This window comes from Miniopterus schreibersii (assembly GCF_964146895.1).
Source record: "Miniopterus schreibersii genome assembly, chromosome: 1".
NCBI lineage: Eukaryota > Metazoa > Chordata > Mammalia > Chiroptera > Miniopteridae > Miniopterus > Miniopterus schreibersii.
Window position 1 is genome coordinate 87,358,531 of NC_138101.1, and position 11,897 is coordinate 87,370,427.

At 37.4% G+C, this 11,897-nt stretch overlaps 1 protein-coding gene across 1 annotated transcript in view; it reads left to right on the top strand.

Moving 5' to 3' along the window:
• CUBN (cubilin) overlaps window positions 1-11,897 on the top strand; it is a 258,721-nt gene that overhangs the window by 202,850 nt on the left and 43,974 nt on the right. Inside the window, exons 57-59 of the mRNA XM_081135485.1 lie at window positions 6,752-6,952; window positions 9,389-9,518; window positions 10,330-10,547. Coding sequence (XP_080991611.1) covers window positions 6,752-6,952; window positions 9,389-9,518; window positions 10,330-10,547 — 549 coding nt within the window. The remainder of the gene's footprint in view (window positions 1-6,751; window positions 6,953-9,388; window positions 9,519-10,329; window positions 10,548-11,897) is intronic.

The following is an 11,897-nucleotide window of genomic DNA, read 5'->3' on the forward strand; positions in this document are numbered from 1 at the left end:
TTTCTCAGATCCAGAGTATCTCTTGATAAGAATTGGAGAGAAGAGCAGCATCTTAGCACAGAAAATGGAGAGAACAAGAAAGGACAGCGCCTTTGCTCCCTGACCTCTAGGGGTGGCCTCAAAAGCCCCAAGGGGAATAGGCCTCAATTTCCAGAGCAGCCAGATAGGAAGTCCTAGGTAATATTTGCTTGAATTCTCTCTTACTAACTTAGAAGATCTGGTTTACAAGCTATACCAAATATAAAGCTAAAAGGAAAAAAGAAAGAAAATTTAATTTCAGATTTTTCCTTTTGCCCTTTTTTCCACTAAGAAGCACAAAAATTGAGTTTTGTCAATTGTCTAAGTTCACATTCCCCCCCCCCCATTTCATCTAAGTTTTCTTAAAAAGTGGCATGATTCAACTATTTACCATTTCTTCTCTTTGCTTTCTCAATCGTTTTTAGAGAAATCAGAATGCAGGCACATTGCGCAAGTCATAACCTTGGAAAGCATTGGGCAATGGTTCTTTTGAAATAGTTCTATTGATATTTCATTCAGATTGGTCGGGCACTAGTGGAGATACTTTAGTTTTGGGAGATTCTTCACTTGTCTGTGTTTTAAAACTTTGGCCTGTACTCTCTGTGGAGCTTAGTTTTATTCTAGTGCATGCTTCTCCCTCCCGCCGAATCATGCATGCCCTCCATCGATGTTACCAGCTGCTTGGGGCAAAGTTAGTTAGACAGACAATAGACTTCATTCGTTGTTGCCCCCTAATCCACCTGCTTCTCCCTAGAAACCTTTGCAGCTTTACTGAAAAAAACTTTATATCTTATTTATAATGTTAAAATATTTCAACCAGAAGAAATGTTTCCTATCTCTACTCTCTTAGGCCTCTCAGCCTCTCTATGACTCTCAGGAAAAAAATTGAAGTCTGAACCTAAATTCCACAAGTTTATGCAATTTGCTGAATTACTCATGCTTGGTGTCTTTTTGATTCTCTCCAAATTCTTGAAATCATAATGGAATTCAGAATTGAACACTGCTCTGTAATAAAGCCCAACATGATAAAAATTATATTTCAGTATGTTGAATAGAGCCCTACTCATTTTAAACAATAAATGTTTTGTAAAGGTTTTTTAGAAAAACTGAAAATAGATACAAATAAATCATGGAGGGTCATCTTACATTTCAGAGATTGCAGTAGTAAATACACATCAGCTTGTTTTCTGAAGATTGAAATAAGAATAAATGTAGCTCTTGTACCATGACATGGGCTCTAGTCCAAGGAGAAAGCAGTGTTTAGTTTCAGAATGCTTCTCCTCCTGACAAGTTCTCATATGTTTGATTGAATGCCCCATACCTCTCGTTCATAAATTCAACTTTGATATTCATCTTGCTCCTTGAAGGACTTTCTCTAGACTTGACCAAGTTCCTTTCTCTCCCTAAAAGGCAGTCATCCTGGTTGTGTTTAACTGTTCTTGTTCTACTGGAGAGTTCTGAGTATGTTTTAGTTGTATATTCAATTGGTTCTCCCATGATTATGGAAAAGTGTTTAATATCATTATTTTCTGATGCCTGCGGTCTTTGACACCAAGTGTCTTCTCATTGGAGAATCAGGCTGATATCTTTGATCAAATATAGTAATATCTTATGAAGAACTTGAGAAAAAGATGTGTATGTGTGAATTACTTGATGCCTAATGGCATCTTTATATCTCATTTTCTCATATATCATATTTCCTTGTTTATAATAATCCTTGACATGTTCTTAGACATATCTCTAGGTAACTGTAAAAGATCTGATATTATGTAATGTTTGACTTCTTGTGGAAAAAATTTGGAAGGACACCCTACCTTAAAGAAATGACTACTAAAAAGGATACAAGAATGTTTTAATTCATGAAGCAACTTGTCAAATAGCATAAATTTCACACCTCATTGAGTCAGGCTTTGAGAATGAGCAGATTATCTTTAATGGTTTGTTTAGTTATTTAATATTCTGTTGCTATCTACAAAATATTAAAATCCCCTTCAACTTCCTCTGCCTCTCCCCTGCCCAACTTTCCTTATTGTTGAATATAGACCTTTTAAACAGTTAATGAGTTTTGATTATATCTCAACAGAGCTATGCAACCTCTATTTCATGGTGACCTTTCTATAACTGAACTAGTTCTTTTAATTAATTATTTGAAAGAATCATCAAGCATATGACACATTTTACCTTATTTTTCACAGTCTTTTCATAATTTTGTAAGACAGCCATCACTGTGATAGTCTATATCAGTAAGACAACAACTTAAAAACTCATACTTAGAGGACCTCTGCATCACAGGTTATTTGATCAATGTGAGGCCAAGACTCTAATGCAGCATCAGCAATATTTCTTTCCATTCTGTGGTTTTGGTTTTATAACTTTACATATTTTTGCAGGCTAAAGATATTTTTATAAATAATGCATTACTTTTTTTCCCCTCAAACTCACCTATTCTAAATTTTTAAAATTCCAGTGGAACTATTGGTATATTCAAGACAAATTCTGAGGTTATAATTAAGGTACATAATCTGGTAGTATTTAAATCATAAATCTGAGTTTAACCTACTTTTTTTTGTCCTGTTTTTCTAACATTATATTGCTTCTAATTACATGATAAGGTCATTGAAATTAAGTATTTCGCATTTTTAACTTACAGATTTATGCCCAGTTAGAAGCGTTTCTGTTCCAGGATTTTCAAAATGAAAGAATTCTTTGAGGTTAATTTAATAAATATTTTTTGAATTGATACCTCAAGATTTCTTCAAGCTAGATAGAAACTTAGCTGAGGAGCCAAATACATTCTTAAAAATAACTTAAGATTTAAATTGCATAGTTATTTTCTCATAAAAATATCAATTTTAGCTAAGATAATACATCTAAACAGGAGAGAGAACTTTTTAATGTACAGATATGTAAAAAATGCATTCACCAAGGGTCTTTCAGCTTAAAGTGGTAGCTTATCTTCAAGTCAGTTTAGATATAAATTAGAGATTATGGGAAGGACACTGGGTTATCTAATCTCCTCAGAGGAAGGTTTAAAAATAAGAAGGACAGGCATGGGCTTCCAGAGCATGTGGAAGCAAGGACGACAATGCTGCAGAGCGCCCTCTCTTTCCCCCTCTCTCGCTGCTGCTTTCTGCATGGCAACTCCGTTTCCCTAACTGCAGCCTGGCTTCCCTCACGTGTCAAGAGGTGGCCGCTGATGTTTTCCAAGTTGAACATCTTTGGCTTTTACTATTGACTCCCTGTTACTAAGTTACAGTTTGAACACATCTGATTGGCCTAGATTGGGTCTGATATTGATATTAGAGTAATCCATCTATCAACAGTCCTCAGGTTGGTGGGGTTCTAGAAAAAAATAATAACAACAATGATTATGATTATGATAATTCATACTATATTGATTAGGGATTTCTGTGGTATAGTTAGCAGGAAACTTAGTTCAACCTGGTTTACGCATAAAAGATCAATTTATTGGCTTTACTTCTGGAGGAGCTCAAAGTTAGGTGTGCCTCAAATCTGCTTAATCTAGCATTTTAATTATGTCATCAAATATTCTACTTTTATTATTCTCACTCTGGGCTTCTCAGTGTGAGCCTCACGCTAAGACAGATCCTCTCCTGGCTGTCGGGTAGCTGCCTTCACAGTGAGGCTGTGTGCTCCTCAAGCGCATCTGGGAAGAGAGCGCAGCCACCCAGCAGCATGCTGGAGTTGGCTTATTCCACCTTGCAGCCGTCAATCATGCTCCTCTAGCCCAAATCCTGCATTTAATGATCTCGTGTTGGTAGCTCGAAATTGGTTACAGGGGGAATATTCATAACATGGAAATTTGCAAATGGTACAAATCAGGGCTATTTTTTTCCCTTCAAAGAATTGGTGGTTATATTTACCAGCACACTACTGTCTATTCTAGATTCCAAACAAGGGTGTTGAAATTTACTGTGATTGAATTGGCTTAGATCACATGCCCCCCTTGAAGCAAGGTCGATGGCCAGGGGACTTGAACTTATAATGTAAATGTATATCATCATTTCTTTAATTGATAGGAGTGTTCTGACAGCAAACAGGCAGTTTGTTTTCAGAGTCCACCATGTCATAGCATGCAATCATATAAAATATTGAAATGCAGTTTTGTCCAGTTCCAATGAGGAATTTATAAGTAGGTAAAGTTTGTGTGTGGGGGGAAGACGGGTGTTCGATATATGCTCAATTTAACATCTATAGTAAGGAAAAGTATTTTTATTGTTGTTTGTTAATGAAAACATGAAAAGTATTTCACATTAGTCATCAGAGCAATGTAAATTAAATATCATAATGAGGTCCATTTTATGCACACCAAAATGGCTGAAATTAAAAAGGCTGACCGTACCAGTACTGATAAGCATGCAGAGCAACTGGAAGTCTCATACTTCCCTGATGAGAATGTATACAGATATAACCACTTGGAAGAACTGATTAGAAGTTTCTTACAGAATTAAATACACACCTAATTATGACTCAGCAATTTCATGCTAGGTATTTACCCAAGAAAAATATCAATATATGATCATGCTAGTACCCAGAATGTAAAAGAAAAACTTGACAATAAAAGACATATAACCAAATTTAAAAATGATAAAGGATCTAAATAGATATTTTTTCAAAGAAGATACACAAATGGCCAAGTAACACATGAACGTCTCTCAGCATAATTAGTCATAGGGAAATGCAAATCAAAACCACAGTGAGCCACCACTTCATACCCACAAGGATGGCTATAATTAAATCTTAAAGACAGAAAACCCCAGTGTTGGGGATTATGTGGGAAATTGGAGCCCTCATGCATTTCTAGTGATGTGGTAAAGTGGTACAGCCTCAAAATATTAAACATAGAGTTGCCATCTGAGTCAGCAATTCCACTCCTACTTAGATACCCAAGATAATTGAAAACACATATCCACACAAAACCTTTACATGAATGCCCATAGCCATATTATTCATAATAGCCCAAAGGTAGAAACAAATCAAATGTCCATCAGTTGCTGAATGGATAAAGAAGGTGTGGTCTGTACATGCAATAGGGTAGCATTCAGCCTTGGAAGTAATGAAGTATTGACACATGTACAACATGGATGAAGGATGAACTTCCAGAACATTATGGTGAGTAAAAGCAGTCAGCCACTCCCGGCCGGCGTGGCTCAGCGGTTGCGGTTGAGCATTCAGGAGACAGCGGGTGATTCCCGGTCAGGGCACAAGTCTGGGTTGTGGGCTCGACCCCCAGCAGGGGGCGTGCAGGAGGCAGCCAGTCAATGACTCTCATCATTGATGTTTTTCTCTCTCTCCCTCTCCCTTCTTCTCTCTCTGAAATCAATAAAGATATATATTTTTTAAAAGCAGCCAGTCACAAAATGTCACATATTATATGATTCTGTTTATGTGAAATGTCCAGAATAGACAAATCCATAAAGACTGAAAGTAGGTTAGTAGTTGGTTGCCTACGGGTGGGAGAGCAGTAAATAGGGAGGGATAAATGGGGAGTTCTTTTTAATGGGTACAAGGTTTCTTTAGGGGTGATGAAACTGTAGGTTTGGGGGAAATGTCAGCTAAAGTGCTGTGGGACTGAGTTGGTAACACCTTTCCAAAGGGCCCTTTGAGAAACCTGAAAAAGAAGTTTACCGTAGTATCACTAACTCGACTTCTAAAAATTTATTCTAATGAAATAATGAGAAACTTCCAGAAATATTTACGTACAGAATGTTTGTTTCAACAGTATTTTTTATCACAAAAAGTGGGAAAGATAGAATTATCAAGCTAGGGGATTCATCGAACATGGTAGGGCACATCCATATGTTAGAACTTGCTGTATCCATTAAGTTCTATGTTTAAGAAGAATATTGAATCACATAAAAATGCATACGTTATGTTATTTTGTGTTAATAAAAATTAGATTATGAAAGAGCATGTTCAGTATGATAAGAATTAATGTTTTAACAGTATAATTCACACATAAAAATGACCACATAAGTTGTGGTAATAAAAGACTTTATAATTTTTGTTTACTCTGTTTTTTATTTCTCTTTAGGATGGGTTGGAATTTATTTACTTATAATTAGAAAAAAAAAAAAGATATATATTTTACAATCACTTAACTCAAGTTAATATTGTTTGTGTAAACATTTATAACCATTGTTTGAAAACCATTAAAGAACTTCTAATTATCTCTCCACGGTAGGAGTTCTTTATGTGTATGCAGCTTCAAGTTAAAGCAGGGTTTTAATAGCAGTCCTGTGGACATTCAAGGTCAGGCCACTTCTGTTGCGGCTGGAGGGCAGGGGCGGGGGGCTGCCCTGAGCACTGCAGCACAGTCAGCCACCTCCCGGGGCTCCCCCCCTCAGGGCCAGCGGAACACCCCAGAGTGACAGCAGAAAACATCTTCAGGTACTATTGAATGTCCCTAGGAAGCAAAATGGTCCCCAGTTTATAATCACTGAATTAAAGAACCATTTGATAAAGGAAGGAAATTCTGGGTTATTTCAAAGTGAATTTATCTATTGTGAAGTTCTACCTGTGTTCTCCTACCTGCGCTTGTTTTGTCACTAGGGTAAACCTTGCTTCATCAGGAAACCCAAATAAATAGCAACTTTCCATTTCTGTGTAAATGGTGTGAATCTTCATTCCACGTTTGTTTGAATGCGTATAGCACCCATTGTTTATGACGTTGCTTCTGGTTAAAATGCTGCTTGTTCCATGCGACCCACAGCTCGCTCAGCCGTCACGGGAAGCTGTGACAGCGATGGCTTACACATCATCAGCGGTGACAGCATAGCATCCACACCTTTTGCTACCCTGTGTGGCGACGAAATCCTGTCTCCTTTTACCATCTCCGGTCCAGTGCTGCTCAACTTCTACTCCAATTCACACACCACTGACTTTGGATTCAAGCTTTCCTATCAGATAACCTGTAAGTAGTCATCATGATGTGTGAAAGGTTCTTTCCTTCTTGGGTAATTTCCATAAGGAGTTTTAATTGTGATTCAGAAATCACCAACTTGAAGATTCAAAGACCTTAAGGGTAAAAATGGTCAATTAGGTTCATGGTCCAAAAGTATTTCAACATTTTTAAAAAATGGGGAAGCTCTTTCATAAACTTTCGCTAGAACTCCTCTTTGAAAATAAAATAGGAGCTTGAGATTTATTTTGATAATTTAAGTTAAAATGAACATTCCTGCTATCTTTAGTTGTTTGGACATTACTTTGAGGTGAATTTTGGCCTGGACTATCCAGATGCCTATTTCATTTTCCCAAGTTTGCTAATGTGAAAAGCAATTTGTATAAATTTAGAAAAAAAAACTAAGAGAATATCTTTATGATCTTCTGGTGGGATTTTTTCAACAATATACAAAAAGCTCAAGCCCTAAAGGGAAAGAAAAAATTGATGTATTTATGTCATAATTTGCAGTTTCTCTGTGTCAAAATCAAAGTGAGAAAACAAGTCACAGCCTGGGCAAAGGCCTCTGTAGCTACCAGGATCTATTCATTCTTTAAAGACAATTCAGTCTGTGTTTATTTGAAAATCCTAAAGCCATATTTCTCTATTTTGAATAGCCATTTCCTCTCCTGCACTAAACTTGGTTGGTTCGTTTGCTGACAGTGTTTTTCCCCACTTCATTCATCCCAACTTTAGTGAAAGGGGCGCAGAAATCTTATAAAATCTTTGTTTTGTTTCATCTTTACTTGACCAAGCCCATTGCTCAAAGTAAGTAGAAAGTTAAATAATTATCTCTCAAATAAATAACTGTTCGCATCCACAGAGAAGATTAAAAATGCTTATTTATGAAAACGGCTGCCTTCACAGCTCATTCACGGGAGCTGCTACCTGAGTCCTGGCCCGCATTTGTAACGTATTAGGGTCTGTGGTTTTGTACGTCTGTTGGCACAACCAGAAGAGAGCTGAGCAATGGACATTCCCCCGGTTGTCTCATTGAATAAAGAAAAACATTGATTCATTTCATTCTTTTAGTACAACTAAAAGAATAGTTTTGGAGAGTTTCATCATTGCTTTATACTCATTTAGTCTTTAATCCCTCGTTTTCCTAAAACACTGTGTGCAAACTTCCACATAGCCACCAGGAGAGTCTCATTTAAAGAGTTTTGTTGATAAGATTTAGAATCTTGACATGTACAAATTTGGGAGTGATTTAGGCTTTGATAAGCTTTCAAAGGCCACATAATTGTGTATAAGATGAAATGGAGTAATGGCTACACAGATCTGACATTTAATTCACTACAGATGTCCACAGGGGTCTGAGCACATGAATACTTATGGGCATTTAGAGAATAGCTTTCCCTGCAGAGTGGGCTCAGCTGAGATGCAATACATCAACAAGTAAATAGCCTTAAATGGCAGCCACCATTTGTTTCTCATTTCTAAGAGGTATAAGTGGAATATGTTCATTGACAGTTTATAAACCATGGAGGTAACATCAAAGTACACTAACCCCATTCTAATTTTAGAATCACATAATAAAATAAATATAAGCCTTTCTCACTGCAGTGAGAGGAGGGCACTTTCCATCATTAGGTGGCACAACCTGACTGATCCTCCCAGTATGAAAGTCCAAGCAAAAATGATAGTAATTTTATATTTTGTACAATAGATTTGTTATGTTTCTATGGCTGTTGTTTTATTGACTGACTGGAGTAACTAAGGGCTCAGGGCAGCTGATTGCTGGAGTCAAGGTGGGGAGCAAGCCCAGCCGCCTCATGCTGTTGAGCACCAGTAATACAGATCTGGGTGAATATAGTCCTTACCAGTCTCACAACTAAATAGAAATACATAGGACCCAGGAGCTGTGCACTTGAGCCAACAAAGGGAACTAAGCTCAAATGGTCCAAAAATTATTTCTAATACTTCACTTTTTAATAATCTGTCCTTGATAGAGAAAACTTGAATCTGTGTTATTGAAGATTCCTAGATAGCAGACCTTCCTGGGTTCATACGGCCAGGGTGTGCCTTGGATTCTGCACACCCTTTCTAAATCTGCAGTTATCTCTGTAATCTCTCTGAGCCTGTGGATTAAATACAGAGAAAGGACAGTTACACCCAACACATGAAATGTTTCTTCTCATCGTTTCCACTCTGGCTCTTAATTTGACTCAGACCTACTTCATTCCAAGACACTCCTTAACATACTCTCCCATACTGTTTCCTCTTTCCACCTCAGTGGAAAAATCAGAATTAATTGTAAACACAATGAAGGGAGCTTTAAGTTTCTTTAAGAAAAAATAAGCATCTCTTTTAGGGGGGAAAGGAATGGTAGTAAAGATGATCTCAAAATCGTTTTTCCATGGTGTGAGTACCGACTCTTCTGTGCACATCCCCTGTCTTCTCTTGCAGCCTGTGGCGGTGTGTTCAACTTCTCCACTGGGCTCATCCACAGCCCTGCCTACTCATACTCAGACTACCCTAGCAATTTGTACTGTTTGTACAACATCACTGTGAGAGGCGACAAAGTGATTCTGCTCAAGTATGTGAGACAAATTCACCTTCTTAAGAAAATCATTTTAGCTCTATTCACAGGCAGTGGAGGACACTGATCCTCATCAGAGCATAGAAGGGAGGAAGGGAGAGCGAGGTCCTTGTATAAACCTGGGAAATGGGCCCCCCACCCTCCACATAAGCCAATAGTGCCTGGTTAAGCAAGAAAACAGGCACTCTACCTGTTAAAATGGCTGTTACACTTTTCTAACAGTTTCAAAGGAGCTTCATGTAATGGGTGTAAAGTCATAAGGCTATCTTAAAATCAGAGTGTAGGGAGGGTAAGAGAAAGCAGTTGCCAGTTATTGAGCACTTATTATACACAAAAAACCCTTTAACACTTTTTATAATTCTGTTATTTAATTCTTAAAACAGTCATATAAGGTAATTATTAATCTCATTTAATTGATGAGAAAACTGAGGCTCCAGAGTCAAAACCATACTTTTAATGAGACTGACATACTAAAGTGCTGCTGAAATGGTAAATAGATATCAGTTCAGCTTGTCAAAACTTAATGTCAGCCAGACTTTAATATGCCCTTGACTGTAAACTCCTAGAAGCCCAGGGCCATATTTAACTCATTTTTACATCTCCAGTGCTTTTTGACATATTGAAGTCACTCAAAAAATGTTGGCTAAACTTTTGAACTGATTAGTATATTGTTTCTAGTATTTCCAATCAAGTAAAGTTTGGATGTTCTGCTTTTAGCCTTTGTATTTTATATTTTTAGAGAACTAAAGGTACTATTTAATGGATATCTAAATGGAGAACATCAGTATTAACAAGGTTCATTTCACAGGTTCATTGAGTTTGATGTGGTTCTCTCCACCTCCTGCTCCCAAGACTACCTGGCAATTTATGATGGTTATAACATCAGTGACCCACTTCTTGGCAAGTTCTGTGGTTCCAAGCTTCCACCAAATGTTAAGAGCAGTAATAATAGTATGCTCCTGGTGTTCAAGACAGATTCATCTCAAACAGCAAGAGGTTGGAAGCTATCTTTCCAACAGACATTGGGTAAGAATTTTGGACTTGTAAATCCATTTTTCACGACTGTTACTTTTTGCTTTATTTATTTTCCACCTGACTAAAGTTGCTTTTCATTTACATTTAGAGGAATATGTCATATAAAGTTTTGGTTTTTTAAATTACATATAATATATTCTGATTTTTTTTTTTTTTAATCACTCAACAAATCTACTTCTCTAGTATACTAAGGATAAAGTCTATCTGCCCAATCATCCATAAAATTGGTGGCAGTTGAGCCTAAAGGCAGTCCAGGGCCAGATCAAGAAAGAAGGCCCACAGCCTGTGTTGACTTAATCCTTAAAATGGTTAAGAGTATTGGAGAATTGTAAGTAAAGACTAAATGGTTGGATGACTTCTGGAAAGATCACAGTGGTACCAGTGTGGAGAAAGGCACAGGGGACCCTATGACCTGAGAAGGAAGAAGCTTATCGTAGAATTCTGGATGGGAAATGTTGAAGGTTCAAACTGACACAGCAGGATGGAAATAGAAGAAAGGGTAGAGATCACAGTGGTACTCAGAAGGTAGAATATATTGGAAATGCGGCATTTGGAACTACTCTATTACTTGATATATTACATGAGGGCATGCTTTGTCGATGACTTCTTATGAGTAGCTTGTTGGATAGTGGTGCCTTAGGAGACTAAGATTTAGGGAAGATATATAATATTTAGTTTAGAGCATTTGGGGCTGAAGGGCCTATGAGATATCTAAATGAAGAAACACAGGAGGAAGTTGAAGGTTGAGAAACAATTTGGGCTGGAAATAATGATCTGGGCACTATCTAGAGATAAAAGGAAAAGCTAAATGTGAGGATAAATAAAAAATAGCACCCCAGTTTATTCTCCCTGCATGTGAGAAATAATCAACAAAGAACGTCACATCGTATAAGGCAGTTGATCAATCCTCACAGCATCAGTGGCACAGTCTAAGGAAATTTATCCTTGACTCTGGAAAACGTTTTGATTCTTCTATTTGAATAAAGATGTGGTTAGTGTTCTGAAAATGAACACCTCACCAAAAAATTCACATTTTCTGTGACGTCTCAGAGAAACCTGGGGAGCTTTCCACAATAAGAGGCCTGACTTACTGTTCAAACTCTTTCTTTCTCTTTACCCCATGCTGTGGGCAACCTTCATGCCTCGATTCAAAGCAGAGCTTGCCTTAAACTTCTTTGCATTTGATGTGATTTTTGGTGTGTACGCATTTCTTGAGGGAAGCAATTAGAGAATATGTTTTGAAGGCGTCACGATAAGCCACAGACACCATGACAAATTGTATCAGAAAATCACTTCGTGGCCTCCCCTACTTAGTGGTATCAGAATAACTTGAAAGCAAGT